The 27,655-nt window shown below is 51.6% G+C and overlaps 22 protein-coding genes and 1 pseudogene across 22 annotated transcripts; 18 read left to right on the top strand and 5 right to left on the bottom strand.

Annotated features, from left to right (window-relative positions):
* The first annotated feature begins 753 nt into the window (after positions 1-753).
* On the top strand, positions 754-1,362 carry LOC145916786 (histone H1-like). The gene has a single exon (XM_083002862.1). It carries the CDS (start codon positions 754-756, stop codon positions 1,360-1,362), a length of 609 nt encoding a protein of 202 aa, XP_082858988.1.
* Positions 1,363-1,682: 320 nt separating this feature from the next.
* Positions 1,683-1,994, top strand: LOC145916768 (histone H4). Its single transcript, XM_083002846.1, has one exon. The coding sequence runs from the start codon at positions 1,683-1,685 to the stop codon at positions 1,992-1,994; it is 312 nt and encodes a 103-aa protein (XP_082858972.1).
* A 308-nt stretch (positions 1,995-2,302) lies between these two features.
* On the top strand, positions 2,303-2,713 carry LOC145916753 (histone H3). The gene has a single exon (XM_083002830.1). The coding sequence runs from the start codon at positions 2,303-2,305 to the stop codon at positions 2,711-2,713; it is 411 nt and encodes a 136-aa protein (XP_082858956.1).
* Positions 2,714-3,103: 390 nt separating this feature from the next.
* Positions 3,104-3,481, bottom strand: LOC145916817 (histone H2AX). Its single transcript, XM_083002893.1, has one exon. It carries the CDS (start codon positions 3,479-3,481, stop codon positions 3,104-3,106), a length of 378 nt encoding a protein of 125 aa, XP_082859019.1.
* Positions 3,482-3,840: 359 nt separating this feature from the next.
* On the top strand, positions 3,841-4,209 carry LOC145916803 (histone H2B.2-like). The gene has a single exon (XM_083002880.1). The coding sequence runs from the start codon at positions 3,850-3,852 to the stop codon at positions 4,207-4,209; it is 360 nt and encodes a 119-aa protein (XP_082859006.1). The 5' UTR covers positions 3,841-3,849.
* A 1,252-nt stretch (positions 4,210-5,461) lies between these two features.
* LOC145916792 (histone H1-like) lies at positions 5,462-6,070 on the top strand. The gene has a single exon (XM_083002869.1). It carries the CDS (start codon positions 5,462-5,464, stop codon positions 6,068-6,070), a length of 609 nt encoding a protein of 202 aa, XP_082858995.1.
* Positions 6,071-6,390: 320 nt separating this feature from the next.
* Positions 6,391-6,700, top strand: LOC145916782 (histone H4-like; annotated as a pseudogene).
* Positions 6,701-7,008: 308 nt separating this feature from the next.
* LOC145916754 (histone H3) lies at positions 7,009-7,419 on the top strand. Its single transcript, XM_083002831.1, has one exon. The coding sequence runs from the start codon at positions 7,009-7,011 to the stop codon at positions 7,417-7,419; it is 411 nt and encodes a 136-aa protein (XP_082858957.1).
* A 390-nt stretch (positions 7,420-7,809) lies between these two features.
* LOC145916818 (histone H2AX) lies at positions 7,810-8,187 on the bottom strand. The gene has a single exon (XM_083002894.1). The coding sequence runs from the start codon at positions 8,185-8,187 to the stop codon at positions 7,810-7,812; it is 378 nt and encodes a 125-aa protein (XP_082859020.1).
* A 359-nt stretch (positions 8,188-8,546) lies between these two features.
* LOC145916804 (histone H2B.2-like) lies at positions 8,547-8,915 on the top strand. The gene has a single exon (XM_083002881.1). It carries the CDS (start codon positions 8,556-8,558, stop codon positions 8,913-8,915), a length of 360 nt encoding a protein of 119 aa, XP_082859007.1. The 5' UTR covers positions 8,547-8,555.
* Positions 8,916-10,167: 1,252 nt separating this feature from the next.
* Positions 10,168-10,776, top strand: LOC145916793 (histone H1-like). Its single transcript, XM_083002870.1, has one exon. It carries the CDS (start codon positions 10,168-10,170, stop codon positions 10,774-10,776), a length of 609 nt encoding a protein of 202 aa, XP_082858996.1.
* A 320-nt stretch (positions 10,777-11,096) lies between these two features.
* Positions 11,097-11,408, top strand: LOC145916769 (histone H4). The gene has a single exon (XM_083002847.1). The coding sequence runs from the start codon at positions 11,097-11,099 to the stop codon at positions 11,406-11,408; it is 312 nt and encodes a 103-aa protein (XP_082858973.1).
* A 308-nt stretch (positions 11,409-11,716) lies between these two features.
* Positions 11,717-12,127, top strand: LOC145916755 (histone H3). Its single transcript, XM_083002832.1, has one exon. The coding sequence runs from the start codon at positions 11,717-11,719 to the stop codon at positions 12,125-12,127; it is 411 nt and encodes a 136-aa protein (XP_082858958.1).
* Positions 12,128-12,517: 390 nt separating this feature from the next.
* Positions 12,518-12,895, bottom strand: LOC145916820 (histone H2AX). The gene has a single exon (XM_083002895.1). It carries the CDS (start codon positions 12,893-12,895, stop codon positions 12,518-12,520), a length of 378 nt encoding a protein of 125 aa, XP_082859021.1.
* A 359-nt stretch (positions 12,896-13,254) lies between these two features.
* Positions 13,255-13,623, top strand: LOC145916805 (histone H2B.2-like). The gene has a single exon (XM_083002882.1). It carries the CDS (start codon positions 13,264-13,266, stop codon positions 13,621-13,623), a length of 360 nt encoding a protein of 119 aa, XP_082859008.1. The 5' UTR covers positions 13,255-13,263.
* A 1,252-nt stretch (positions 13,624-14,875) lies between these two features.
* LOC145916794 (histone H1-like) lies at positions 14,876-15,484 on the top strand. Its single transcript, XM_083002871.1, has one exon. The coding sequence runs from the start codon at positions 14,876-14,878 to the stop codon at positions 15,482-15,484; it is 609 nt and encodes a 202-aa protein (XP_082858997.1).
* Positions 15,485-15,804: 320 nt separating this feature from the next.
* LOC145916770 (histone H4) lies at positions 15,805-16,116 on the top strand. Its single transcript, XM_083002848.1, has one exon. It carries the CDS (start codon positions 15,805-15,807, stop codon positions 16,114-16,116), a length of 312 nt encoding a protein of 103 aa, XP_082858974.1.
* Positions 16,117-16,424: 308 nt separating this feature from the next.
* On the top strand, positions 16,425-16,835 carry LOC145916756 (histone H3). Its single transcript, XM_083002834.1, has one exon. It carries the CDS (start codon positions 16,425-16,427, stop codon positions 16,833-16,835), a length of 411 nt encoding a protein of 136 aa, XP_082858960.1.
* A 390-nt stretch (positions 16,836-17,225) lies between these two features.
* On the bottom strand, positions 17,226-17,603 carry LOC145916821 (histone H2AX). The gene has a single exon (XM_083002896.1). It carries the CDS (start codon positions 17,601-17,603, stop codon positions 17,226-17,228), a length of 378 nt encoding a protein of 125 aa, XP_082859022.1.
* Positions 17,604-17,962: 359 nt separating this feature from the next.
* LOC145916806 (histone H2B.2-like) lies at positions 17,963-18,331 on the top strand. Its single transcript, XM_083002883.1, has one exon. It carries the CDS (start codon positions 17,972-17,974, stop codon positions 18,329-18,331), a length of 360 nt encoding a protein of 119 aa, XP_082859009.1. The 5' UTR covers positions 17,963-17,971.
* Positions 18,332-19,583: 1,252 nt separating this feature from the next.
* On the top strand, positions 19,584-20,192 carry LOC145916787 (histone H1-like). Its single transcript, XM_083002863.1, has one exon. The coding sequence runs from the start codon at positions 19,584-19,586 to the stop codon at positions 20,190-20,192; it is 609 nt and encodes a 202-aa protein (XP_082858989.1).
* A 320-nt stretch (positions 20,193-20,512) lies between these two features.
* Positions 20,513-20,824, top strand: LOC145916771 (histone H4). Its single transcript, XM_083002849.1, has one exon. It carries the CDS (start codon positions 20,513-20,515, stop codon positions 20,822-20,824), a length of 312 nt encoding a protein of 103 aa, XP_082858975.1.
* Positions 20,825-27,271: 6,447 nt separating this feature from the next.
* LOC145916823 (histone H2AX) lies at positions 27,272-27,649 on the bottom strand. The gene has a single exon (XM_083002899.1). The coding sequence runs from the start codon at positions 27,647-27,649 to the stop codon at positions 27,272-27,274; it is 378 nt and encodes a 125-aa protein (XP_082859025.1).
* Positions 27,650-27,655: the final 6 nt, after the last annotated feature.

Genomic DNA, 27,655 nt, shown 5'->3' with positions numbered 1-27,655 from the left:
AAAATCGAAGTCCACAAATTTTGAAGCCACGGGTGGTCGAGTTGTAAGCTTACAGCACACCTGCATTTTGAGTGAGGGTCATAAAAAATTTTCGTCTTGCATTCTGCAAACAAGTTCTCTCTTACAACTTTTTCCACATTTCCACAGACTTTCTAAGCTATTAATTTTGGGTCGCGACATGTCCTCGCCACCAGTCCGGCTTTGATTTTCTGCAGTTTTTTCCTGTACTAAGCGGTCACGCGACGCAGGCCATTTCTCGATTTGCTCATACTCCCCAAGCCTAAGTTCGTTGCAAAGCGGCGATGCAGGCCACCCGCCGCGCCACGGAACAGTTGTACTTCGTTCCTAAAGCGCGACGGCCGCCACGCCAGTGCAAGCCACGGCGACTGGGCCTTTCGCAGCCCTTGGCGCCCCACCTCTCCGCCACCCGTGGCGTTAGCGGTGGTCGCGATGACCTGAGTTCGTGTGGGTAATTGGGTGAGGCATCGCACTAGGCCCCTGTACAGCAATCGTTGCGAATGCGCGCGTGTACCAAACGTACGACGACCGTACTTCTTGATTGCTAGCACAATACCAGCAAGTCTACCGACCGATACAACGACGGTGGCAAACATCGTTTCGCGTTGGTCCGTAAACGCTCTAAAAAAGGACGGCGTTGTCTCGCGGCTGCCAAAAGCTATTTCTTCACTTTGGAAGCACCTACGCACGCACTCACGTCGAGTTACTTACTTACCCAAGAGATCATCAAGAATCATGACGGACTCGAAGAAGCAAAGCAGCAGGAAGCCCGCCGCGCCCGCGGCACACCCCACCTACGCGGTGATGATTAAGGCTGCCATCGCGCAGCTGAAGGAACGCAACGGCTCGTCTCGCCAAGCCATCGTCAAATACGTCAAGGCCAACTACAAGGTGAGCAACACGCCCGAAAGTCACATCAAGTTGGCTTTGAAGCGAATGGTGACGCAAGACGTGCTTACCCGCACCAAGGGCGTGGGCGCTTCTGGCTCCTTCAAGCTTGCCAGCAAGGCCTCGGCCGAAGCGCCAAAGAAGAAGACCAAGGCAAAGAAGCCAAAGCAAGCGGTTGCCAAGAAGCCGGCCGCAGCAGCGACGAAGAAGGAGACCGGCACCAAGAAGTCGGCTGGCAAAAAGGCCGCGGCCAAGAAGCCTGCTTCCAGCAGCAAGAAGACTGCCGCCAAAAAGACCGCGTCGCCGAAAAAGTCAGCCGCAAAGAAACCTGCGAGCAAAAAGGCAGCGGCTGGAAAGAAATCGCCTGCCAAAAAGAGCGCAGTGAAGGCCAAAAAGCCGGCCGCCAAAAAACCGGCAAAGAAGCCCAGTGCCAAGAAGCCGGCAGCGAAAAAGTGAGCACCGAAGTCGGCGGGGGGTCCGCATCATAACAAACGGCTCTTTTCAGGGCCACTCAACTTTGTGCAAAAGAGAGAAGCGAGCCACCAGCTCAAAACGAAGGCCGGGGTGCCCGGCCAGACGGAGGGAGGGAGGGCGGGCCGGCAGGCCGACCGACTGACTGACTACCTTTAAGTATGCTCTTTGGCGCCCCAAACGGACGAATTTTTCTGTTTTGTTTCGCGGAGGTACGAAAACTGGCTACTTAGTCGCGGTGGGCCGGGCGATTTCCAATTCGTGTCACTTGTTTCAATCGAGCAAATAGCGCGTTACTCATCATCATGTCAGGACGAGGCAAAGGAGGAAAAGGACTGGGAAAGGGAGGCGCAAAGCGTCATCGCAAAGTACTTCGAGACAACATCCAAGGCATTACCAAGCCGGCGATCAGGCGTCTCGCACGTCGTGGCGGTGTGAAGCGTATCTCGGGACTTATCTACGAGGAGACTCGCGGCGTGCTCAAGGTCTTCCTTGAGAACGTCATTCGGGACGCCGTCACTTACACCGAGCACGCCAAAAGGAAGACCGTCACCGCGCTCGACGTGGTGTACGCGTTGAAACGCCAGGGACGCACACTCTACGGATTCGGCGGTTGAGCTCGTCTCGGTTTCGCGACCACAACATCAGCAATCGGCCCTTTTCAGGGCCACCCACACTTTAATCGTGAGAGAATAGTTTGGTTACTTGGCGTGTGAGTTGTTTTTTGTTCCCGGTTTTGAGAGGTGGCCCTTCGCGTTTTGTTCTTGCCGGCGGCGGCGGCAAACAAAGCCAGGCGCCGATTGGTTGAAGGGTGAATTTAGCGCGGGCCAATAGGAAAGCGGCGCGAAAGTATATAAAGCCGTCCGAACGGCCGGTGGGCATCATTCGTTTACTGAAGAAGTACCGACGAGACCGTTCAAAAAAGATGGCAAGAACCAAGCAAACCGCTCGCAAATCTACCGGTGGCAAGGCACCGCGCAAGCAGCTGGCCACCAAGGCCGCTCGCAAAAGTGCACCAGCAACCGGGGGTGTGAAGAAGCCCCATCGTTACCGACCGGGAACCGTGGCTTTGCGTGAGATCAGGCGTTACCAGAAGTCGACCGAGCTTCTCATCCGCAAGCTGCCCTTCCAGAGGCTGGTGCGCGAGATCGCGCAGGACTTCAAGACCGATCTCCGCTTCCAGAGCAGCGCCGTGATGGCCCTGCAGGAGGCCAGCGAAGCCTACCTGGTCGGGCTCTTCGAGGACACCAACTTGTGTGCGATCCACGCGAAACGGGTGACGATCATGCCCAAGGACATCCAGCTGGCACGGCGAATTCGCGGTGAACGTGCCTAAGCACAGCAGGGGGGCGGGCGGGCGCCAACTAAACGAAACGGCTCTTTTCAGAGCCACCTAATTATTGGCTAAAGAGAAATTTGGATAAATCTGAATGAATGTGGGTGTCTAGTTCTAGTAGTTAGTTCGTTTTTGCGTAGACCTGCGTCACGATATTCAGAGTGCGTGACGAAACAGCGGGTGGTGATTGGTGGAGGGAAATTTTGGGTTAAAAAATGTCATGGTGGTGGCCGCCGCCGCCGCAGCCGCAGCGTTGTGTTGCAAGGGATATATTTATTTGGGTATATTTGATGAGTAGCGAAACGGCAGCAAGGCACAAGTTTTCTCTTATTCATAAAAATTGGGTGGCTCTGAAAAGAGCCGTTAATGGTTGCGCGAGCTCCCTTGCCCTTACGCCTTCTTCGAGGTCTTTTTGGGCAAAAGTACGGCTTGGATGTTTGGCAGCACGCCGCCCTGTGCAATGGTAACCGAGCCGAGCAACTTGTTGAGTTCCTCGTCGTTGCGGATGGCCAACTGCAGGTGACGCGGGATGATACGAGTCTTCTTGTTGTCACGGGCCGCGTTGCCGGCCAACTCTAGCACCTCAGCGCTGAGGTACTCGAGGACGGCGGCCAAGTACACTGGCGCACCGGCACCAACACGCTCTGAGTAGTGACCTTGTCGCAAAAGTCGGTGAACACGGCCTACGGGAAATTGCAGTCCAGCACGGGACGACCTGCTCTTTGGCTTTGCCTTGGACTTGCCTCCTCCTTTGCCTCTGCCTGACATGCTTGCTGTTTATTTGCTTCGGTAGTAAACGTAACTGAAGTAAAAAACGAATTCGATCGAATGCTCGCGCACGCTTCGGTCGTGGTTTTATAGCTACTCGATTTTGTCGAAGCCGATCGGTCGACAACCAATCGAAATCGAGGAAGTTAGTGAAACATTTTTGATTGGCTATGTAGTCTGGTTTGTTCAAATTTCAACAATGGCTTATTTGCATGCCCGGCGGCCAATCGCAACAACGATCCTCCATTCGGCTTATTCCATTGGCTGCACGCTTCGAATGCTCATTTGCATGTGGCAAATATAAATACGGTCCGACACGGGGAGCTTCACACATTCGTGTTGTTTGAAAAAAAAATTTAACCGCGAAAATGGCAGCCAGCAAAGGCACAAAGAAGGCAGTGAAGAAGCAGACGCCCGCCGACAAGCACAAGAAGCGCAGGCGTAAGCGAAAGGAAAGCTTCAGCATCTACGTGTACAAGGTGCTCAAGCAGGTACATCCCGACACCGGAATCTCGAGCCGCGCCATGAACATCATGAACTCGTTTGTGAGCGACGTGTTTGAGCGCATCGCTGGTGAGGCGTCGCGCTTGGCCCTGTACAACAAGCGTTCAACGGTGAGCAGTCGCGAGATCCAAACCGCGGTCCGCCTGCTCTTGCCCGGCGAGTTGGCCAAGCACGCAGTGTCCGAAGGTACCAAGGCCGTCACCAAGTACACCAGCTCCAAGTGAGCAAGCGATCGATCGATCGCCCGACTCAACAACAGAACGGCTCTTTTCAGAGCCACCCGCTTGTTGCGAGGGAGAATCATTTGGAACCTTTCAATTCAATAATAATATTGCGCAGACCGGCGCCGCCGCCACTTTATCTGCGGGAAACGCAATCGTCGCGCCCCGCTACCACGCGTAGCCATTTACAACTTAACTTATTTTATTCAATTTTTTTGAAAAGTTTGTTCTGTCAAGTAAATTCGAGCGACAAGTTTGTTGTTTCACTCAATCCCTCGATTTTGAGTGTAATTTGGTTGAGAGGCGAAAACGAACCCAAACCAATTATCTGCGCAGCTGGAGGCCTTGATTGGTAAACTGCTGCCTTGTAACTTTACATGTAACTTTACTGCTTGTTACTGCTTTCCAACAATTTCGGTACGTTGCGATAAAAGTTTCATTTACTACTTGTTTTGCAATTGTTTATATTTATCGCCTTAACGGAAAATCGACGCTTTGTCATAAAATCGAAGTCCACAAATTTTGAAGCCACGGGTGGTCGAGTTGTAAGCTTACAGCACACCTGCATTTTGAGTGAGGGTCATAAAAAATTTTCGTCTTGCATTCTGCAAACAAGTTCTCTCTTACAACTTTTTCCACATTTCCACAGACTTTCTAAGCTATTAATTTTGGGTCGCGACATGTCCTCGCCACCAGTCCGGCTTTGATTTTCTGCAGTTTTTTCCTGTACTAAGCGGTCACGCGACGCAGGCCATTTCTCGATTTGCTCATACTCCCCAAGCCTAAGTTCGTTGCAAAGCGGCGATGCAGGCCACCCGCCGCGCCACGGAACAGTTGTACTTCGTTCCTAAAGCGCGACGGCCGCCACGCCAGTGCAAGCCACGGCGACTGGGCCTTTCGCAGCCCTTGGCGCCCCACCTCTCCGCCACCCGTGGCGTTAGCGGTGGTCGCGATGACCTGAGTTCGCGTGGGTAATTGGGTGAGGCATCGCACTAGGCCCCTGTACAGCAATCGTTGCGAATGCGCGCGTGTACCAAACGTACGACGACCGTACTTCTTGATTGCTAGCACAATACCAGCAAGTCTACCGACCGATACAACGACGGTGGCAAACATCGTTTCGCGTTGGTCCGTAAACGCTCTAAAAAAGGACGGCGTTGTCTCGCGGCTGCCAAAAGCTATTTCTTCACTTTGGAAGCACCTACGCACGCACTCACGTCGAGTTACTTACTTACCCAAGAGATCATCAAGAATCATGACGGACTCGAAGAAGCAAAGCAGCAGGAAGCCCGCCGCGCCCGCGGCACACCCCACCTACGCGGTGATGATTAAGGCTGCCATCGCGCAGCTGAAGGAACGCAACGGCTCGTCTCGCCAAGCCATCGTCAAATACGTCAAGGCCAACTACAAGGTGAGCAACACGCCCGAAAGTCACATCAAGTTGGCTTTGAAGCGAATGGTGACGCAAGACGTGCTTACCCGCACCAAGGGCGTGGGCGCTTCTGGCTCCTTCAAGCTTGCCAGCAAGGCCTCGGCCGAAGCGCCAAAGAAGAAGACCAAGGCAAAGAAGCCAAAGCAAGCGGTTGCCAAGAAGCCGGCCGCAGCAGCGACGAAGAAGGAGACCGGCACCAAGAAGTCGGCTGGCAAAAAGGCCGCGGCCAAGAAGCCTGCTTCCAGCAGCAAGAAGACTGCCGCCAAAAAGACCGCGTCGCCGAAAAAGTCAGCCGCAAAGAAACCTGCGAGCAAAAAGGCAGCGGCTGGAAAGAAATCGCCTGCCAAAAAGAGCGCAGTGAAGGCCAAAAAGCCGGCCGCCAAAAAACCGGCAAAGAAGCCCAGTGCCAAGAAGCCGGCAGCGAAAAAGTGAGCACCGAAGTCGGCGGGGGGTCCGCATCATAACAAACGGCTCTTTTCAGGGCCACTCAACTTTGTGCAAAAGAGAGAAGCGAGCCACCAGCTCAAAACGAAGGCCGGGGTGCCCGGCCAGACGGAGGGAGGGAGGGCGGGCCGGCAGGCCGACCGACTGACTGACTACCTTTAAGTATGCTCTTTGGCGCCCCAAACGGACGAATTTTTCTGTTTTGTTTCGCGGAGGTACGAAAACTGGCTACTTAGTCGCGGTGGGCCGGGCGATTTCCAATTCGTGTCACTTGTTTCAATCGAGCAAATAGCGCGTTACTCATCATCATGTCAGGACGAGGCAAAGGAGGAAAAGGACTGGGAAAGGGAGGCGCAAAGCGTCATCGCAAAGTACTTCGAGACAACATCCAAGGCATTACCAAGCCGGCGATCAGGCGTCTCGCACGTCGTGGCGGTGTGAAGCGTATCTCGGGACTTATCTACGAGGAGACTCGCGGCGTGCTCAAGGTCTTCCTTGAGAACGTCATTCGGGACGCCGTCACTTACACCGAGCACGCCAAAAGGAAGACCGTCACCGCGCTCGACGTGGTGTACGCGTTGAAACGCCAGGGACGCACACTACGGATTCGGCGGTTGAGCTCGTCTCGGTTTCGCGACCACAACATCAGCAATCGGCCCTTTTCAGGGCCACCCACACTTTAATCGTGAGAGAATAGTTTGGTTACTTGGCGTGTGAGTTGTTTTTTGTTCCCGGTTTTGAGAGGTGGCCCTTCGCGTTTTGTTCTTGCCGGCGGCGGCGGCAAACAAAGCCAGGCGCCGATTGGTTGAAGGGTGAATTTAGCGCGGGCCAATAGGAAAGCGGCGCGAAAGTATATAAAGCCGTCCGAACGGCCGGTGGGCATCATTCGTTTACTGAAGAAGTACCGACGAGACCGTTCAAAAAAGATGGCAAGAACCAAGCAAACCGCTCGCAAATCTACCGGTGGCAAGGCACCGCGCAAGCAGCTGGCCACCAAGGCCGCTCGCAAAAGTGCACCAGCAACCGGGGGTGTGAAGAAGCCCCATCGTTACCGACCGGGAACCGTGGCTTTGCGTGAGATCAGGCGTTACCAGAAGTCGACCGAGCTTCTCATCCGCAAGCTGCCCTTCCAGAGGCTGGTGCGCGAGATCGCGCAGGACTTCAAGACCGATCTCCGCTTCCAGAGCAGCGCCGTGATGGCCCTGCAGGAGGCCAGCGAAGCCTACCTGGTCGGGCTCTTCGAGGACACCAACTTGTGTGCGATCCACGCGAAACGGGTGACGATCATGCCCAAGGACATCCAGCTGGCACGGCGAATTCGCGGTGAACGTGCCTAAGCACAGCAGGGGGGCGGGCGGGCGCCAACTAAACGAAACGGCTCTTTTCAGAGCCACCTAATTATTGGCTAAAGAGAAATTTGGATAAATCTGAATGAATGTGGGTGTCTAGTTCTAGTAGTTAGTTCGTTTTTGCGTAGACCTGCGTCACGATATTCAGAGTGCGTGACGAAACAGCGGGTGGTGATTGGTGGAGGGAAATTTTGGGTTAAAAAATGTCATGGTGGTGGCCGCCGCCGCCGCAGCCGCAGCGTTGTGTTGCAAGGGATATATTTATTTGGGTATATTTGATGAGTAGCGAAACGGCAGCAAGGCACAAGTTTTCTCTTATTCATAAAAATTGGGTGGCTCTGAAAAGAGCCGTTAATGGTTGCGCGAGCTCCCTTGCCCTTACGCCTTCTTCGAGGTCTTTTTGGGCAAAAGTACGGCTTGGATGTTTGGCAGCACGCCGCCCTGTGCAATGGTAACCGAGCCGAGCAACTTGTTGAGTTCCTCGTCGTTGCGGATGGCCAACTGCAGGTGACGCGGGATGATACGAGTCTTCTTGTTGTCACGGGCCGCGTTGCCGGCCAATTCTAGCACCTCAGCGCTGAGGTACTCGAGGACGGCGGCCAAGTACACTGGCGCACCGGCACCAACACGCTCTGAGTAGTGACCTTGTCGCAAAAGTCGGTGAACACGGCCTACGGGAAATTGCAGTCCAGCACGGGACGACCTGCTCTTTGGCTTTGCCTTGGACTTGCCTCCTCCTTTGCCTCTGCCTGACATGCTTGCTGTTTATTTGCTTCGGTAGTAAACGTAACTGAAGTAAAAAACGAATTCGATCGAATGCTCGCGCACGCTTCGGTCGTGGTTTTATAGCTACTCGATTTTGTCGAAGCCGATCGGTCGACAACCAATCGAAATCGAGGAAGTTAGTGAAACATTTTTGATTGGCTATGTAGTCTGGTTTGTTCAAATTTCAACAATGGCTTATTTGCATGCCCGGCGGCCAATCGCAACAACGATCCTCCATTCGGCTTATTCCATTGGCTGCACGCTTCGAATGCTCATTTGCATGTGGCAAATATAAATACGGTCCGACACGGGGAGCTTCACACATTCGTGTTGTTTGAAAAAAAAATTTAACCGCGAAAATGGCAGCCAGCAAAGGCACAAAGAAGGCAGTGAAGAAGCAGACGCCCGCCGACAAGCACAAGAAGCGCAGGCGTAAGCGAAAGGAAAGCTTCAGCATCTACGTGTACAAGGTGCTCAAGCAGGTACATCCCGACACCGGAATCTCGAGCCGCGCCATGAACATCATGAACTCGTTTGTGAGCGACGTGTTTGAGCGCATCGCTGGTGAGGCGTCGCGCTTGGCCCTGTACAACAAGCGTTCAACGGTGAGCAGTCGCGAGATCCAAACCGCGGTCCGCCTGCTCTTGCCCGGCGAGTTGGCCAAGCACGCAGTGTCCGAAGGTACCAAGGCCGTCACCAAGTACACCAGCTCCAAGTGAGCAAGCGATCGATCGATCGCCCGACTCAACAACAGAACGGCTCTTTTCAGAGCCACCCGCTTGTTGCGAGGGAGAATCATTTGGAACCTTTCAATTCAATAATAATATTGCGCAGACCGGCGCCGCCGCCACTTTATCTGCGGGAAACGCAATCGTCGCGCCCCGCTACCACGCGTAGCCATTTACAACTTAACTTATTTTATTCAATTTTTTTGAAAAGTTTGTTCTGTCAAGTAAATTCGAGCGACAAGTTTGTTGTTTCACTCAATCCCTCGATTTTGAGTGTAATTTGGTTGAGAGGCGAAAACGAACCCAAACCAATTATCTGCGCAGCTGGAGGCCTTGATTGGTAAACTGCTGCCTTGTAACTTTACATGTAACTTTACTGCTTGTTACTGCTTTCCAACAATTTCGGTACGTTGCGATAAAAGTTTCATTTACTACTTGTTTTGCAATTGTTTATATTTATCGCCTTAACGGAAAATCGACGCTTTGTCATAAAATCGAAGTCCACAAATTTTGAAGCCACGGGTGGTCGAGTTGTAAGCTTACAGCACACCTGCATTTTGAGTGAGGGTCATAAAAAATTTTCGTCTTGCATTCTGCAAACAAGTTCTCTCTTACAACTTTTTCCACATTTCCACAGACTTTCTAAGCTATTAATTTTGGGTCGCGACATGTCCTCGCCACCAGTCCGGCTTTGATTTTCTGCAGTTTTTTCCTGTACTAAGCGGTCACGCGACGCAGGCCATTTCTCGATTTGCTCATACTCCCCAAGCCTAAGTTCGTTGCAAAGCGGCGATGCAGGCCACCCGCCGCGCCACGGAACAGTTGTACTTCGTTCCTAAAGCGCGACGGCCGCCACGCCAGTGCAAGCCACGGCGACTGGGCCTTTCGCAGCCCTTGGCGCCCCACCTCTCCGCCACCCGTGGCGTTAGCGGTGGTCGCGATGACCTGAGTTCGCGTGGGTAATTGGGTGAGGCATCGCACTAGGCCCCTGTACAGCAATCGTTGCGAATGCGCGCGTGTACCAAACGTACGACGACCGTACTTCTTGATTGCTAGCACAATACCAGCAAGTCTACCGACCGATACAACGACGGTGGCAAACATCGTTTCGCGTTGGTCCGTAAACGCTCTAAAAAAGGACGGCGTTGTCTCGCGGCTGCCAAAAGCTATTTCTTCACTTTGGAAGCACCTACGCACGCACTCACGTCGAGTTACTTACTTACCCAAGAGATCATCAAGAATCATGACGGACTCGAAGAAGCAAAGCAGCAGGAAGCCCGCCGCGCCCGCGGCACACCCCACCTACGCGGTGATGATTAAGGCTGCCATCGCGCAGCTGAAGGAACGCAACGGCTCGTCTCGCCAAGCCATCGTCAAATACGTCAAGGCCAACTACAAGGTGAGCAACACGCCCGAAAGTCACATCAAGTTGGCTTTGAAGCGAATGGTGACGCAAGACGTGCTTACCCGCACCAAGGGCGTGGGCGCTTCTGGCTCCTTCAAGCTTGCCAGCAAGGCCTCGGCCGAAGCGCCAAAGAAGAAGACCAAGGCAAAGAAGCCAAAGCAAGCGGTTGCCAAGAAGCCGGCCGCAGCAGCGACGAAGAAGGAGACCGGCACCAAGAAGTCGGCTGGCAAAAAGGCCGCGGCCAAGAAGCCTGCTTCCAGCAGCAAGAAGACTGCCGCCAAAAAGACCGCGTCGCCGAAAAAGTCAGCCGCAAAGAAACCTGCGAGCAAAAAGGCAGCGGCTGGAAAGAAATCGCCTGCCAAAAAGAGCGCAGTGAAGGCCAAAAAGCCGGCCGCCAAAAAACCGGCAAAGAAGCCCAGTGCCAAGAAGCCGGCAGCGAAAAAGTGAGCACCGAAGTCGGCGGGGGGTCCGCATCATAACAAACGGCTCTTTTCAGGGCCACTCAACTTTGTGCAAAAGAGAGAAGCGAGCCACCAGCTCAAAACGAAGGCCGGGGTGCCCGGCCAGACGGAGGGAGGGAGGGCGGGCCGGCAGGCCGACCGACTGACTGACTACCTTTAAGTATGCTCTTTGGCGCCCCAAACGGACGAATTTTTCTGTTTTGTTTCGCGGAGGTACGAAAACTGGCTACTTAGTCGCGGTGGGCCGGGCGATTTCCAATTCGTGTCACTTGTTTCAATCGAGCAAATAGCGCGTTACTCATCATCATGTCAGGACGAGGCAAAGGAGGAAAAGGACTGGGAAAGGGAGGCGCAAAGCGTCATCGCAAAGTACTTCGAGACAACATCCAAGGCATTACCAAGCCGGCGATCAGGCGTCTCGCACGTCGTGGCGGTGTGAAGCGTATCTCGGGACTTATCTACGAGGAGACTCGCGGCGTGCTCAAGGTCTTCCTTGAGAACGTCATTCGGGACGCCGTCACTTACACCGAGCACGCCAAAAGGAAGACCGTCACCGCGCTCGACGTGGTGTACGCGTTGAAACGCCAGGGACGCACACTCTACGGATTCGGCGGTTGAGCTCGTCTCGGTTTCGCGACCACAACATCAGCAATCGGCCCTTTTCAGGGCCACCCACACTTTAATCGTGAGAGAATAGTTTGGTTACTTGGCGTGTGAGTTGTTTTTTGTTCCCGGTTTTGAGAGGTGGCCCTTCGCGTTTTGTTCTTGCCGGCGGCGGCGGCAAACAAAGCCAGGCGCCGATTGGTTGAAGGGTGAATTTAGCGCGGGCCAATAGGAAAGCGGCGCGAAAGTATATAAAGCCGTCCGAACGGCCGGTGGGCATCATTCGTTTACTGAAGAAGTACCGACGAGACCGTTCAAAAAAGATGGCAAGAACCAAGCAAACCGCTCGCAAATCTACCGGTGGCAAGGCACCGCGCAAGCAGCTGGCCACCAAGGCCGCTCGCAAAAGTGCACCAGCAACCGGGGGTGTGAAGAAGCCCCATCGTTACCGACCGGGAACCGTGGCTTTGCGTGAGATCAGGCGTTACCAGAAGTCGACCGAGCTTCTCATCCGCAAGCTGCCCTTCCAGAGGCTGGTGCGCGAGATCGCGCAGGACTTCAAGACCGATCTCCGCTTCCAGAGCAGCGCCGTGATGGCCCTGCAGGAGGCCAGCGAAGCCTACCTGGTCGGGCTCTTCGAGGACACCAACTTGTGTGCGATCCACGCGAAACGGGTGACGATCATGCCCAAGGACATCCAGCTGGCACGGCGAATTCGCGGTGAACGTGCCTAAGCACAGCAGGGGGGCGGGCGGGCGCCAACTAAACGAAACGGCTCTTTTCAGAGCCACCTAATTATTGGCTAAAGAGAAATTTGGATAAATCTGAATGAATGTGGGTGTCTAGTTCTAGTAGTTAGTTCGTTTTTGCGTAGACCTGCGTCACGATATTCAGAGTGCGTGACGAAACAGCGGGTGGTGATTGGTGGAGGGAAATTTTGGGTTAAAAAATGTCATGGTGGTGGCCGCCGCCGCCGCAGCCGCAGCGTTGTGTTGCAAGGGATATATTTATTTGGGTATATTTGATGAGTAGCGAAACGGCAGCAAGGCACAAGTTTTCTCTTATTCATAAAAATTGGGTGGCTCTGAAAAGAGCCGTTAATGGTTGCGCGAGCTCCCTTGCCCTTACGCCTTCTTCGAGGTCTTTTTGGGCAAAAGTACGGCTTGGATGTTTGGCAGCACGCCGCCCTGTGCAATGGTAACCGAGCCGAGCAACTTGTTGAGTTCCTCGTCGTTGCGGATGGCCAACTGCAGGTGACGCGGGATGATACGAGTCTTCTTGTTGTCACGGGCCGCGTTGCCGGCCAACTCTAGCACCTCAGCGCTGAGGTACTCGAGGACGGCGGCCAAGTACACTGGCGCACCGGCACCAACACGCTCTGAGTAGTGACCTTGTCGCAAAAGTCGGTGAACACGGCCTACGGGAAATTGCAGTCCAGCACGGGACGACCTGCTCTTTGGCTTTGCCTTGGACTTGCCTCCTCCTTTGCCTCTGCCTGACATGCTTGCTGTTTATTTGCTTCGGTAGTAAACGTAACTGAAGTAAAAAACGAATTCGATCGAATGCTCGCGCACGCTTCGGTCGTGGTTTTATAGCTACTCGATTTTGTCGAAGCCGATCGGTCGACAACCAATCGAAATCGAGGAAGTTAGTGAAACATTTTTGATTGGCTATGTAGTCTGGTTTGTTCAAATTTCAACAATGGCTTATTTGCATGCCCGGCGGCCAATCGCAACAACGATCCTCCATTCGGCTTATTCCATTGGCTGCACGCTTCGAATGCTCATTTGCATGTGGCAAATATAAATACGGTCCGACACGGGGAGCTTCACACATTCGTGTTGTTTGAAAAAAAAATTTAACCGCGAAAATGGCAGCCAGCAAAGGCACAAAGAAGGCAGTGAAGAAGCAGACGCCCGCCGACAAGCACAAGAAGCGCAGGCGTAAGCGAAAGGAAAGCTTCAGCATCTACGTGTACAAGGTGCTCAAGCAGGTACATCCCGACACCGGAATCTCGAGCCGCGCCATGAACATCATGAACTCGTTTGTGAGCGACGTGTTTGAGCGCATCGCTGGTGAGGCGTCGCGCTTGGCCCTGTACAACAAGCGTTCAACGGTGAGCAGTCGCGAGATCCAAACCGCGGTCCGCCTGCTCTTGCCCGGCGAGTTGGCCAAGCACGCAGTGTCCGAAGGTACCAAGGCCGTCACCAAGTACACCAGCTCCAAGTGAGCAAGCGATCGATCGATCGCCCGACTCAACAACAGAACGGCTCTTTTCAGAGCCACCCGCTTGTTGCGAGGGAGAATCATTTGGAACCTTTCAATTCAATAATAATATTGCGCAGACCGGCGCCGCCGCCACTTTATCTGCGGGAAACGCAATCGTCGCGCCCCGCTACCACGCGTAGCCATTTACAACTTAACTTATTTTATTCAATTTTTTTGAAAAGTTTGTTCTGTCAAGTAAATTCGAGCGACAAGTTTGTTGTTTCACTCAATCCCTCGATTTTGAGTGTAATTTGGTTGAGAGGCGAAAACGAACCCAAACCAATTATCTGCGCAGCTGGAGGCCTTGATTGGTAAACTGCTGCCTTGTAACTTTACATGTAACTTTACTGCTTGTTACTGCTTTCCAACAATTTCGGTACGTTGCGATAAAAGTTTCATTTACTACTTGTTTTGCAATTGTTTATATTTATCGCCTTAACGGAAAATCGACGCTTTGTCATAAAATCGAAGTCCACAAATTTTGAAGCCACGGGTGGTCGAGTTGTAAGCTTACAGCACACCTGCATTTTGAGTGAGGGTCATAAAAAATTTTCGTCTTGCATTCTGCAAACAAGTTCTCTCTTACAACTTTTTCCACATTTCCACAGACTTTCTAAGCTATTAATTTTGGGTCGCGACATGTCCTCGCCACCAGTCCGGCTTTGATTTTCTGCAGTTTTTTCCTGTACTAAGCGGTCACGCGACGCAGGCCATTTCTCGATTTGCTCATACTCCCCAAGCCTAAGTTCGTTGCAAAGCGGCGATGCAGGCCACCCGCCGCGCCACGGAACAGTTGTACTTCGTTCCTAAAGCGCGACGGCCGCCACGCCAGTGCAAGCCACGGCGACTGGGCCTTTCGCAGCCCTTGGCGCCCCACCTCTCCGCCACCCGTGGCGTTAGCGGTGGTCGCGATGACCTGAGTTCGCGTGGGTAATTGGGTGAGGCATCGCACTAGGCCCCTGTACAGCAATCGTTGCGAATGCGCGCGTGTACCAAACGTACGACGACCGTACTTCTTGATTGCTAGCACAATACCAGCAAGTCTACCGACCGATACAACGACGGTGGCAAACATCGTTTCGCGTTGGTCCGTAAACGCTCTAAAAAAGGACGGCGTTGTCTCGCGGCTGCCAAAAGCTATTTCTTCACTTTGGAAGCACCTACGCACGCACTCACGTCGAGTTACTTACTTACCCAAGAGATCATCAAGAATCATGACGGACTCGAAGAAGCAAAGCAGCAGGAAGCCCGCCGCGCCCGCGGCACACCCCACCTACGCGGTGATGATTAAGGCTGCCATCGCGCAGCTGAAGGAACGCAACGGCTCGTCTCGCCAAGCCATCGTCAAATACGTCAAGGCCAACTACAAGGTGAGCAACACGCCCGAAAGTCACATCAAGTTGGCTTTGAAGCGAATGGTGACGCAAGACGTGCTTACCCGCACCAAGGGCGTGGGCGCTTCTGGCTCCTTCAAGCTTGCCAGCAAGGCCTCGGCCGAAGCGCCAAAGAAGAAGACCAAGGCAAAGAAGCCAAAGCAAGCGGTTGCCAAGAAGCCGGCCGCAGCAGCGACGAAGAAGGAGACCGGCACCAAGAAGTCGGCTGGCAAAAAGGCCGCGGCCAAGAAGCCTGCTTCCAGCAGCAAGAAGACTGCCGCCAAAAAGACCGCGTCGCCGAAAAAGTCAGCCGCAAAGAAACCTGCGAGCAAAAAGGCAGCGGCTGGAAAGAAATCGCCTGCCAAAAAGAGCGCAGTGAAGGCCAAAAAGCCGGCCGCCAAAAAACCGGCAAAGAAGCCCAGTGCCAAGAAGCCGGCAGCGAAAAAGTGAGCACCGAAGTCGGCGGGGGGTCCGCATCATAACAAACGGCTCTTTTCAGGGCCACTCAACTTTGTGCAAAAGAGAGAAGCGAGCCACCAGCTCAAAACGAAGGCCGGGGTGCCCGGCCAGACGGAGGGAGGGAGGGCGGGCCGGCAGGCCGACCGACTGACTGACTACCTTTAAGTATGCTCTTTGGCGCCCCAAACGGACGAATTTTTCTGTTTTGTTTCGCGGAGGTACGAAAACTGGCTACTTAGTCGCGGTGGGCCGGGCGATTTCCAATTCGTGTCACTTGTTTCAATCGAGCAAATAGCGCGTTACTCATCATCATGTCAGGACGAGGCAAAGGAGGAAAAGGACTGGGAAAGGGAGGCGCAAAGCGTCATCGCAAAGTACTTCGAGACAACATCCAAGGCATTACCAAGCCGGCGATCAGGCGTCTCGCACGTCGTGGCGGTGTGAAGCGTATCTCGGGACTTATCTACGAGGAGACTCGCGGCGTGCTCAAGGTCTTCCTTGAGAACGTCATTCGGGACGCCGTCACTTACACCGAGCACGCCAAAAGGAAGACCGTCACCGCGCTCGACGTGGTGTACGCGTTGAAACGCCAGGGACGCACACTCTACGGATTCGGCGGTTGAGCTCGTCTCGGTTTCGCGACCACAACATCAGCAATCGGCCCTTTTCAGGGCCACCCACACTTTAATCGTGAGAGAATAGTTTGGTTACTTGGCGTGTGAGTTGTTTTTTGTTCCCGGTTTTGAGAGGTGGCCCTTCGCGTTTTGTTCTTGCCGGCGGCGGCGGCAAACAAAGCCAGGCGCCGATTGGTTGAAGGGTGAATTTAGCGCGGGCCAATAGGAAAGCGGCGCGAAAGTATATAAAGCCGTCCGAACGGCCGGTGGGCATCATTCGTTTACTGAAGAAGTACCGACGAGACCGTTCAAAAAAGATGGCAAGAACCAAGCAAACCGCTCGCAAATCTACCGGTGGCAAGGCACCGCGCAAGCAGCTGGCCACCAAGGCCGCTCGCAAAAGTGCACCAGCAACCGGGGGTGTGAAGAAGCCCCATCGTTACCGACCGGGAACCGTGGCTTTGCGTGAGATCAGGCGTTACCAGAAGTCGACCGAGCTTCTCATCCGCAAGCTGCCCTTCCAGAGGCTGGTGCGCGAGATCGCGCAGGACTTCAAGACCGATCTCCGCTTCCAGAGCAGCGCCGTGATGGCCCTGCAGGAGGCCAGCGAAGCCTACCTGGTCGGGCTCTTCGAGGACACCAACTTGTGTGCGATCCACGCGAAACGGGTGACGATCATGCCCAAGGACATCCAGCTGGCACGGCGAATTCGCGGTGAACGTGCCTAAGCACAGCAGGGGGGCGGGCGGGCGCCAACTAAACGAAACGGCTCTTTTCAGAGCCACCTAATTATTGGCTAAAGAGAAATTTGGATAAATCTGAATGAATGTGGGTGTCTAGTTCTAGTAGTTAGTTCGTTTTTGCGTAGACCTGCGTCACGATATTCAGAGTGCGTGACGAAACAGCGGGTGGTGATTGGTGGAGGGAAATTTTGGGTTAAAAAATGTCATGGTGGTGGCCGCCGCCGCCGCAGCCGCAGCGTTGTGTTGCAAGGGATATATTTATTTGGGTATATTTGATGAGTAGCGAAACGGCAGCAAGGCACAAGTTTTCTCTTATTCATAAAAATTGGGTGGCTCTGAAAAGAGCCGTTAATGGTTGCGCGAGCTCCCTTGCCCTTACGCCTTCTTCGAGGTCTTTTTGGGCAAAAGTACGGCTTGGATGTTTGGCAGCACGCCGCCCTGTGCAATGGTAACCGAGCCGAGCAACTTGTTGAGTTCCTCGTCGTTGCGGATGGCCAACTGCAGGTGACGCGGGATGATACGAGTCTTCTTGTTGTCACGGGCCGCGTTGCCGGCCAACTCTAGCACCTCAGCGCTGAGGTACTCGAGGACGGCGGCCAAGTACACTGGCGCACCGGCACCAACACGCTCTGAGTAGTGACCTTGTCGCAAAAGTCGGTGAACACGGCCTACGGGAAATTGCAGTCCAGCACGGGACGACCTGCTCTTTGGCTTTGCCTTGGACTTGCCTCCTCCTTTGCCTCTGCCTGACATGCTTGCTGTTTATTTGCTTCGGTAGTAAACGTAACTGAAGTAAAAAACGAATTCGATCGAATGCTCGCGCACGCTTCGGTCGTGGTTTTATAGCTACTCGATTTTGTCGAAGCCGATCGGTCGACAACCAATCGAAATCGAGGAAGTTAGTGAAACATTTTTGATTGGCTATGTAGTCTGGTTTGTTCAAATTTCAACAATGGCTTATTTGCATGCCCGGCGGCCAATCGCAACAACGATCCTCCATTCGGCTTATTCCATTGGCTGCACGCTTCGAATGCTCATTTGCATGTGGCAAATATAAATACGGTCCGACACGGGGAGCTTCACACATTCGTGTTGTTTGAAAAAAAAATTTAACCGCGAAAATGGCAGCCAGCAAAGGCACAAAGAAGGCAGTGAAGAAGCAGACGCCCGCCGACAAGCACAAGAAGCGCAGGCGTAAGCGAAAGGAAAGCTTCAGCATCTACGTGTACAAGGTGCTCAAGCAGGTACATCCCGACACCGGAATCTCGAGCCGCGCCATGAACATCATGAACTCGTTTGTGAGCGACGTGTTTGAGCGCATCGCTGGTGAGGCGTCGCGCTTGGCCCTGTACAACAAGCGTTCAACGGTGAGCAGTCGCGAGATCCAAACCGCGGTCCGCCTGCTCTTGCCCGGCGAGTTGGCCAAGCACGCAGTGTCCGAAGGTACCAAGGCCGTCACCAAGTACACCAGCTCCAAGTGAGCAAGCGATCGATCGATCGCCCGACTCAACAACAGAACGGCTCTTTTCAGAGCCACCCGCTTGTTGCGAGGGAGAATCATTTGGAACCTTTCAATTCAATAATAATATTGCGCAGACCGGCGCCGCCGCCACTTTATCTGCGGGAAACGCAATCGTCGCGCCCCGCTACCACGCGTAGCCATTTACAACTTAACTTATTTTATTCAATTTTTTTGAAAAGTTTGTTCTGTCAAGTAAATTCGAGCGACAAGTTTGTTGTTTCACTCAATCCCTCGATTTTGAGTGTAATTTGGTTGAGAGGCGAAAACGAACCCAAACCAATTATCTGCGCAGCTGGAGGCCTTGATTGGTAAACTGCTGCCTTGTAACTTTACATGTAACTTTACTGCTTGTTACTGCTTTCCAACAATTTCGGTACGTTGCGATAAAAGTTTCATTTACTACTTGTTTTGCAATTGTTTATATTTATCGCCTTAACGGAAAATCGACGCTTTGTCATAAAATCGAAGTCCACAAATTTTGAAGCCACGGGTGGTCGAGTTGTAAGCTTACAGCACACCTGCATTTTGAGTGAGGGTCATAAAAAATTTTCGTCTTGCATTCTGCAAACAAGTTCTCTCTTACAACTTTTTCCACATTTCCACAGACTTTCTAAGCTATTAATTTTGGGTCGCGACATGTCCTCGCCACCAGTCCGGCTTTGATTTTCTGCAGTTTTTTCCTGTACTAAGCGGTCACGCGACGCAGGCCATTTCTCGATTTGCTCATACTCCCCAAGCCTAAGTTCGTTGCAAAGCGGCGATGCAGGCCACCCGCCGCGCCACGGAACAGTTGTACTTCGTTCCTAAAGCGCGACGGCCGCCACGCCAGTGCAAGCCACGGCGACTGGGCCTTTCGCAGCCCTTGGCGCCCCACCTCTCCGCCACCCGTGGCGTTAGCGGTGGTCGCGATGACCTGAGTTCGCGTGGGTAATTGGGTGAGGCATCGCACTAGGCCCCTGTACAGCAATCGTTGCGAATGCGCGCGTGTACCAAACGTACGACGACCGTACTTCTTGATTGCTAGCACAATACCAGCAAGTCTACCGACCGATACAACGACGGTGGCAAACATCGTTTCGCGTTGGTCCGTAAACGCTCTAAAAAAGGACGGCGTTGTCTCGCGGCTGCCAAAAGCTATTTCTTCACTTTGGAAGCACCTACGCACGCACTCACGTCGAGTTACTTACTTACCCAAGAGATCATCAAGAATCATGACGGACTCGAAGAAGCAAAGCAGCAGGAAGCCCGCCGCGCCCGCGGCACACCCCACCTACGCGGTGATGATTAAGGCTGCCATCGCGCAGCTGAAGGAACGCAACGGCTCGTCTCGCCAAGCCATCGTCAAATACGTCAAGGCCAACTACAAGGTGAGCAACACGCCCGAAAGTCACATCAAGTTGGCTTTGAAGCGAATGGTGACGCAAGACGTGCTTACCCGCACCAAGGGCGTGGGCGCTTCTGGCTCCTTCAAGCTTGCCAGCAAGGCCTCGGCCGAAGCGCCAAAGAAGAAGACCAAGGCAAAGAAGCCAAAGCAAGCGGTTGCCAAGAAGCCGGCCGCAGCAGCGACGAAGAAGGAGACCGGCACCAAGAAGTCGGCTGGCAAAAAGGCCGCGGCCAAGAAGCCTGCTTCCAGCAGCAAGAAGACTGCCGCCAAAAAGACCGCGTCGCCGAAAAAGTCAGCCGCAAAGAAACCTGCGAGCAAAAAGGCAGCGGCTGGAAAGAAATCGCCTGCCAAAAAGAGCGCAGTGAAGGCCAAAAAGCCGGCCGCCAAAAAACCGGCAAAGAAGCCCAGTGCCAAGAAGCCGGCAGCGAAAAAGTGAGCACCGAAGTCGGCGGGGGGTCCGCATCATAACAAACGGCTCTTTTCAGGGCCACTCAACTTTGTGCAAAAGAGAGAAGCGAGCCACCAGCTCAAAACGAAGGCCGGGGTGCCCGGCCAGACGGAGGGAGGGAGGGCGGGCCGGCAGGCCGACCGACTGACTGACTACCTTTAAGTATGCTCTTTGGCGCCCCAAACGGACGAATTTTTCTGTTTTGTTTCGCGGAGGTACGAAAACTGGCTACTTAGTCGCGGTGGGCCGGGCGATTTCCAATTCGTGTCACTTGTTTCAATCGAGCAAATAGCGCGTTACTCATCATCATGTCAGGACGAGGCAAAGGAGGAAAAGGACTGGGAAAGGGAGGCGCAAAGCGTCATCGCAAAGTACTTCGAGACAACATCCAAGGCATTACCAAGCCGGCGATCAGGCGTCTCGCACGTCGTGGCGGTGTGAAGCGTATCTCGGGACTTATCTACGAGGAGACTCGCGGCGTGCTCAAGGTCTTCCTTGAGAACGTCATTCGGGACGCCGTCACTTACACCGAGCACGCCAAAAGGAAGACCGTCACCGCGCTCGACGTGGTGTACGCGTTGAAACGCCAGGGACGCACACTCTACGGATTCGGCGGTTGAGCTCGTCTCGGTTTCGCGACCACAACATCAGCAATCGGCCCTTTTCAGGGCCACCCACACTTTAATCGTGAGAGAATAGTTTGGTTACTTGGCGTGTGAGTTGTTTTTTGTTCCCGGTTTTGAGAGGTGGCCCTTCGCGTTTTGTTCTTGCCGGCGGCGGCGGCAAACAAAGCCAGGCGCCGATTGGTTGAAGGGTGAATTTAGCGCGGGCCAATAGGAAAGCGGCGCGAAAGTATATAAAGCCGTCCGAACGGCCGGTGGGCATCATTCGTTTACTGAAGAAGTACCGACGAGACCGTTCAAAAAAGATGGCAAGAACCAAGCAAACCGCTTGAGTCTCCGCGAAGTACTATTGTGACGAAGAAAGAAAGTGAAGAAGAAGACGCGCCGCTATTCCGTGTATTCCGTGTGTTCAGCGTCGACTCTGCAGTTTCTTGAATCAACCGGGATTACCTGCACCATTGACAGCTCTTGTCAGAGCTAAGAGAAGAGAATAGAGATGGCTCAGGTTCGATCTAAAAGTTATGCCGCAGTTGCAGCATCATCCTCGGCACCACCACCACCGTCATCTTCGACAACACAACAAACGGGAGGAGACGGCAGCGACGGTGCCCCATATAAAGTCGACAGAAGAGGGGAGGTAGAAGCTCGCTTCAATCCTGGTCTCAAAAGAGAAGAAATTTACGATATCCTTGACAACTTAAAGTTCTCCATCGACCTCATGAAAGGATTCATTCAATACCCCGGTGGCAAGGTGACATTTTATACTTACAATGACAAACAGGCTAAACAATTTGCAGAAGAACTTGTTGCCACCGGGAAACCCGTCTATGCTGAGCCATTCACGGAGGACATTGAAAGGACCGTCGTCTCCTATGTTCCTCCGTGGATGAGCCAGCAAACTCTTCTCCACCATCTGAAGAAGCATGCTCCAGTAACAAAGCACTGGAACATGCTAGACAAGCGCCGGAAAGACGCAGGAAAGAGGGCTTTTATGATGAGGACATCAATCCTTAAAGAACGACCAATCCCACGAGAGGTATGGGTTGATGAAGTAAAGCTTTCTGTATTCTATCCCAGCCAAGAGGCCCACTGCAACTATTGCAAAGAGCGTGGCCATGAGAAAGAGGAATGTCCACAGCTGCTGCGCAAACAACAACAGCTGCGACAACGGCAGCAGCAGCAGCAGCAGCAGCAGCAGCAGCAACAACAGCAGCAGCAGCAGCAGCAGCAGCAGCAGCAGCAGCAGCAGGAGGAACAACCCCAACTCACATCCCAGGACCAGCAGCAGCAGACGCCACCAACAACCCAGCAACACCAACCAAAGGAGCAACTAGAGACCGAACAAAACGTCGAAGAGGAGAAGATGCAAGAAGAGGAGGAAGAAGAAGAACAGCGGGACGATACCGACGAGACCGACACCACCGAAACCACCGACACCAGCACCAACAACACTACTACGTCAACAACATCGACGGGAGGAGTCCCTCTAGACTCGCTCTCAACAAGCAACACCGTTCCGGATGAACGACCACCCCAAATCACCTCAACCAGCACGCCCAAGGCTCCGAAACGGAAAGAGCGCAGGATAAACAACTACACAAGATGCTGTAGAGAGCGATACCCCAGTGAGGTCAGTCTATTTGAATGTATATGCAAAAAGACACACATCAGGTGCGAATGTAACCGCTGGGGGCTAGAAAGCAGCTACGGGACCAAAACAAGGTGCCCGGGCTGCCAAGTATTAAGAATCCAATGTCTATGCAATAAAATTTATCGTATTCAAGATAACGCGCACTTAATTTGTAACTGTGGGGTCCGACTTCCGGACGACTTTAACCAAACTACAAATTAAACCTTTCAATTAACACGCCTAATGGAAACTTTATTTATAATGGACCTGGTCGAATCTTTTGTTGTATTTTGTGTATTTGATTTCGTACCCTTTTCCAAACTAACCATTTATTATGACGTCATATTTGAAAATTTGTACCTTGAACGTAAATGGCATGGGCCTGGCCACCAAAAGGCAGGCCTTGTTCCGCCATCTTTCCTCTTTAGCTTTTGATATCTACCTCCTACAGGAGACTCACTCTTCACCCCAAACCGAATCCCTCTGGAAGTCCGAATGGACTTCCGGTCCTGCCCTCTTAAACTCGGCACCCTACGAAGGCTGTGCCATAGGGGGTGTCGCAGTTCTTCTCAATTCTCCGAACCTCAAAATTCTAAAATCTATTTCTGACTCTGCCGGCCGTATTATCGCGGCCGACATCTCAACCCGCACCCACACCCTCCATATTGTCAACATCTACGCCCCATCTGGAAACCCGGTTAGTAATAATTTGTTTTTTAACTCACTGTATTCTTATGTTACATCACCGCACCCTATAATTTTGGCTGGAGATTTTAATTGTATTGAAAACCCCTTGTTAGATAAATTTCCCCCTATCAAAACCTCTCCCCCTAGCACAAATCTAGCACAATTAACTAACCTTTTTAAGTTAAAAGACTCTTTTCGTATACTGCACCCCGACTTAGTTCAATTTTCCCGTCGTTCTTTTAATTTTCAATCCCGTTTAGATCGAATTTATGTTACTCCTAATTTAACGCCTAAAAATCATTCATTTATTACATGCCCCTATTCCGACCATGATTTTGTTATCCTCACTCTTGATTTGGTCTCTGCTCCACCAAGGGGCAGAGGCCCATGGAAAAATAATGTTAAAACCTTTTACGACCCCTTTTTTGTTTATGATTTAAATCGTCATTATGTTATTTGGTCATCACTTGCTCCTATGTTCAACAACCCCCTTGATTTTTGGTTATCTCTAAAAGTTAAAATTAAATCCCTTATTATTTTTCATTCGAAACGTTTAGTTAAAGAATCCCGTAATTATGTTTTATCCCTTCAACAATCCCTTAATAATATTCGAACCACTCTTACTTTCTCCCCTTCGAAAGAAAATTTTAGTTCCTTTTATTCTGTCAAAAAGTCCTTAGTTAATTTTCATTTGGAAACTTCACGTTCTAATTTACTTAAATCCTTATCTTCTGACCCTAATTTTAAACCTATCATCGACAAAGCACTTTATTCTAAACTTCTTCCTTCAAAATTTAATCCACCCATTTTTGAGTTGCAAGATTCTTTCGGTCTTCCTTTATCTACCCCCAAAGAAATGCTTTCACACACTTATGATTTTTTTAAGTTGTTATATTCTAATCAAAATCTTGAGTTACCAACCCCCTCGAACATTTTTCTTAAACAACCTCCTAAGTTTATCCCTGATTCATTTTTAGAAAATTTATCTGCCCCCTTTTCAGTTTCAGAAATTAAAAAATCGGTTTTTCTTTTTCCCTATGGCAAAACCCCCGGCCCCGACGGTCTCAGTTCAGAGTTTTACAAACTGTTCTGGGACCTGATCGGGGCCGACCTCACATCAGCCCTTAATTTTTCTTTTCTTAATGCTTATACTCCTCCTAATTTCACATCCGGACATATTACTCTTATTTTTAAAAAATCTGACCCTTCTTTGTTATCAAATTATCGCCCAATATCCCTTCTTAATTTAGATTATAAAATTTTGACGAAAACACTTAATTTACGTATTACCCCTTTTATTTCACAGTTAATTTCCCCTAATCAGTTTGCCCAACCTGGTTTTACATCTTCTCACGCCACTACCCTTCTTCGCGATCTTCATTATTCAGCCAAAAATCGTAATTCAGACTCCTTTTTTATCTCTCTTGACTTCCGAAAAGCTTTCGATTCTATTTCTTTTGACTGGCTTCTTTTACAATTAAAACTAAAACGCTTTCCCCCACCTTTTACTGATTTTTTATCTTCACTCAATTCTTCATCCTCATCACAAGCCCTCCTCAACGGGTTTGTCACAACGGGTTTCCCGATCAGGAGAGGTGTCAGGCAAGGTGACCCCCTTAGCCTGACCCTCTTCCTGATTGCTGTCGACCCGCTTCTTGCTGCCCTTCAAAACCACCCCTCAATTAGGTCTATCCCCGCACCATGCCGTAACGTACCCAAAGCGGTCGCCTACGCGGACGATGTCACCCTAGCGGTGACCGGCCGCGACTCCCTCTTACTTGCCCTCGACCTCGTCACACAATTTTCTAGTATATCTGGCTTAACCGTAAATCCCACCAAAACCCAGGCGATCGCCACTATCAATCCCCCTCATAGCTTTACCCAATATCAAATAACTTGGAACAGTAAGGCCATAAGCCCATTAAATATACCAATCGGACACCCCAGCTCAATCACCGCGGCATGGCGCAAAGCCACCTTCTCTTTACAAACCCATGTCTCCTCTATAAGCGACCCCTTTCTGACCTACGATTCGAAAAGCATTCTCACTAAAACACTACTCCTTCCCCAGATCTCTTATTTAGCCAAAACATACCCTTTCCCTGAAGGACAGCGGGAAGCGGTAGACAGCATTGTGGCAGGCTTCGTTGGGGGTCACCACAATCCTACCCTTCCCATCCAAACCCTGGCGGCGTCGCGTGACCTTGGCGGGTATGGCGTCGCCAACATACCACTTTACTCAAAACTATTCTTCCTCTTTCCTGTAAAAAATTATTATAAACATAGAATTTTAGATACCCCCACAACTCCTGCTCTTTCTTTTGTTGAGTTCAATATTGGTTTACCCCTCTCTAAGTTTTTTAATTTACGTACCCGCAATAATTTACCTCATGCCACAACACCTTCTCCTTTCTATAAATATCTTTTAGACCTTACCTTTAAGTTTGCCCCCACAGAATCTGAATTACTTTCTCCTAAGTTAAAACCCCTTTATTTACGTTTGACAAATCCCGAAGCAAACCCTTTTCAGTTGACAGATTGGTCCTTAGTTCATCATCCTTCTTTACCCAATTATTTAAAGACTTTTAATTTCCGCATTACTTATAATTTGTTACCCGTAAAATCGACATATACCCCCTTTCTTTTAGACACTGACTGTTTTTGTACATTTTGTTCTATTAGATATGAAACTAACAAACATTTATTTTTTGAATGCACCCAAATTCAATCACTTCGTTCCTTGGTTATTTCCGTTCTCAGAGCACTTATGCCACAGAACCCCTATTATTTCGATAACCCGACTTATTTACATTTTCCCCAACTCCTTAACGATAATACACCCGAGCACAGAGCACTGATTATTATTTTAAACACCACCCTTACCCACACAATATGGAAAACCCGAAACAAAATAAAAAAGAATCCCAACGTTGTCAAGAATATTCCTAGAAAACTGACCCAATCCTTCCGACAATCTCTCAACTTTAAATATCGGTTACTGCGGACTAGGCCAGACCCCCTCCTGGAGGTGGTACTTGCCAAAGCCGTAGATTTTTTAAACAACTAATAGGACCCCACAGAGTGTACCCCCCTTTTTTAGCGCTTTCTTCCTCTCCATCTAATAGTGTAATTCTCCCCCCTTTTTTTTTGCGCTCTCTTCTTGTATATAATTGTAAACACCGTAATTCTCCCACCTTTACTTTGCGTTCTCTTCCTGTACATATTGTAAATACCTGTTCTATCCTCTTTTTGCGCTAGTTTCTGTTTGTTAACTCGTTTTTCGTTGGGCACCTTTTTAAGTGCCCGAATAAATAAAAAAAAAAAAAAAAAAAAGAACCAAGCAAACCGCTCGCAAATCTACCGGTGGCAAGGCACCGCGCAAGCAGCTGGCCACCAAGGCCGCTCGCAAAAGTGCACCAGCAACCGGGGGTGTGAAGAAGCCCCATCGTTACCGACCGGGAACCGTGGCTTTGCGTGAGATCAGGCGTTACCAGAAGTCGACCGAGCTTCTCATCCGCAAGCTGCCCTTCCAGAGGCTGGTGCGCGAGATCGCGCAGGACTTCAAGACCGATCTCCGCTTCCAGAGCAGCGCCGTGATGGCCCTGCAGGAGGCCAGCGAAGCCTACCTGGTCGGGCTCTTCGAGGACACCAACTTGTGTGCGATCCACGCGAAACGGGTGACGATCATGCCCAAGGACATCCAGCTGGCACGGCGAATTCGCGGTGAACGTGCCTAAGCACAGCAGGGGGGCGGGCGGGCGCCAACTAAACGAAACGGCTCTTTTCAGAGCCACCTAATTATTGGCTAAAGAGAAATTTGGATAAATCTGAATGAATGTGGGTGTCTAGTTCTAGTAGTTAGTTCGTTTTTGCGTAGACCTGCGTCACGATATTCAGAGTGCGTGACGAAACAGCGGGTGGTGATTGGTGGAGGGAAATTTTGGGTTAAAAAATGTCATGGTGGTGGCCGCCGCCGCCGCAGCCGCAGCGTTGTGTTGCAAGGGATATATTTATTTGGGTATATTTGATGAGTAGCGAAACGGCAGCAAGGCACAAGTTTTCTCTTATTCATAAAAATTGGGTGGCTCTGAAAAGAGCCGTTAATGGTTGCGCGAGCTCCCTTGCCCTTACGCCTTCTTCGAGGTCTTTTTGGGCAAAAGTACGGCTTGGATGTTTGGCAGCACGCCGCCCTGTGCAATGGTAACCGAGCCGAGCAACTTGTTGAGTTCCTCGTCGTTGCGGATGGCCAACTGCAGGTGACGCGGGATGATACGAGTCTTCTTGTTGTCACGGGCCGCGTTGCCGGCCAACTCTAGCACCTCAGCGCTGAGGTACTCGAGGACGGCGGCCAAGTACACTGGCGCACCGGCACCAACACGCTCTGAGTAGTGACCTTGTCGCAAAAGTCGGTGAACACGGCCTACGGGAAATTGCAGTCCAGCACGGGACGACCTGCTCTTTGGCTTTGCCTTGGACTTGCCTCCTCCTTTGCCTCTGCCTGACATGCTTGC

Source organism: Ascidia mentula (genome assembly GCF_947561715.1).
Source record: "Ascidia mentula chromosome 3 unlocalized genomic scaffold, kaAscMent1.1 SUPER_3_unloc_1, whole genome shotgun sequence".
In the NCBI taxonomy this organism is placed as follows: domain Eukaryota; kingdom Metazoa; phylum Chordata; class Ascidiacea; order Phlebobranchia; family Ascidiidae; genus Ascidia; species Ascidia mentula.
Note: the sequence above shows the minus strand (reverse complement) of the source record. Positions and strands in the feature narration are given on the sequence as shown.

Excerpts from the sequence above, each read along its gene's own strand:
- LOC145916786 (XM_083002862.1), top strand. The coding sequence starts at position 754 with ATGACGGACTCGAAGAAGCAAAGCAGCAGGAAGCCCGCCGCGCCCGCG.
- LOC145916768 (XM_083002846.1), top strand. The coding sequence starts at position 1,683 with ATGTCAGGACGAGGCAAAGGAGGAAAAGGACTGGGAAAGGGAGGCGCA.
- LOC145916753 (XM_083002830.1), top strand. The coding sequence starts at position 2,303 with ATGGCAAGAACCAAGCAAACCGCTCGCAAATCTACCGGTGGCAAGGCA.
- LOC145916817 (XM_083002893.1), bottom strand. The coding sequence starts at position 3,481 with ATGTCAGGCAGAGGCAAAGGAGGAGGCAAGTCCAAGGCAAAGCCAAAG.
- LOC145916803 (XM_083002880.1), top strand. The coding sequence starts at position 3,850 with ATGGCAGCCAGCAAAGGCACAAAGAAGGCAGTGAAGAAGCAGACGCCC.
- LOC145916792 (XM_083002869.1), top strand. The coding sequence starts at position 5,462 with ATGACGGACTCGAAGAAGCAAAGCAGCAGGAAGCCCGCCGCGCCCGCG.
- LOC145916754 (XM_083002831.1), top strand. The coding sequence starts at position 7,009 with ATGGCAAGAACCAAGCAAACCGCTCGCAAATCTACCGGTGGCAAGGCA.
- LOC145916818 (XM_083002894.1), bottom strand. The coding sequence starts at position 8,187 with ATGTCAGGCAGAGGCAAAGGAGGAGGCAAGTCCAAGGCAAAGCCAAAG.
- LOC145916804 (XM_083002881.1), top strand. The coding sequence starts at position 8,556 with ATGGCAGCCAGCAAAGGCACAAAGAAGGCAGTGAAGAAGCAGACGCCC.
- LOC145916793 (XM_083002870.1), top strand. The coding sequence starts at position 10,168 with ATGACGGACTCGAAGAAGCAAAGCAGCAGGAAGCCCGCCGCGCCCGCG.
- LOC145916769 (XM_083002847.1), top strand. The coding sequence starts at position 11,097 with ATGTCAGGACGAGGCAAAGGAGGAAAAGGACTGGGAAAGGGAGGCGCA.
- LOC145916755 (XM_083002832.1), top strand. The coding sequence starts at position 11,717 with ATGGCAAGAACCAAGCAAACCGCTCGCAAATCTACCGGTGGCAAGGCA.
- LOC145916820 (XM_083002895.1), bottom strand. The coding sequence starts at position 12,895 with ATGTCAGGCAGAGGCAAAGGAGGAGGCAAGTCCAAGGCAAAGCCAAAG.
- LOC145916805 (XM_083002882.1), top strand. The coding sequence starts at position 13,264 with ATGGCAGCCAGCAAAGGCACAAAGAAGGCAGTGAAGAAGCAGACGCCC.
- LOC145916794 (XM_083002871.1), top strand. The coding sequence starts at position 14,876 with ATGACGGACTCGAAGAAGCAAAGCAGCAGGAAGCCCGCCGCGCCCGCG.
- LOC145916770 (XM_083002848.1), top strand. The coding sequence starts at position 15,805 with ATGTCAGGACGAGGCAAAGGAGGAAAAGGACTGGGAAAGGGAGGCGCA.
- LOC145916756 (XM_083002834.1), top strand. The coding sequence starts at position 16,425 with ATGGCAAGAACCAAGCAAACCGCTCGCAAATCTACCGGTGGCAAGGCA.
- LOC145916821 (XM_083002896.1), bottom strand. The coding sequence starts at position 17,603 with ATGTCAGGCAGAGGCAAAGGAGGAGGCAAGTCCAAGGCAAAGCCAAAG.
- LOC145916806 (XM_083002883.1), top strand. The coding sequence starts at position 17,972 with ATGGCAGCCAGCAAAGGCACAAAGAAGGCAGTGAAGAAGCAGACGCCC.
- LOC145916787 (XM_083002863.1), top strand. The coding sequence starts at position 19,584 with ATGACGGACTCGAAGAAGCAAAGCAGCAGGAAGCCCGCCGCGCCCGCG.
- LOC145916771 (XM_083002849.1), top strand. The coding sequence starts at position 20,513 with ATGTCAGGACGAGGCAAAGGAGGAAAAGGACTGGGAAAGGGAGGCGCA.
- LOC145916823 (XM_083002899.1), bottom strand. The coding sequence starts at position 27,649 with ATGTCAGGCAGAGGCAAAGGAGGAGGCAAGTCCAAGGCAAAGCCAAAG.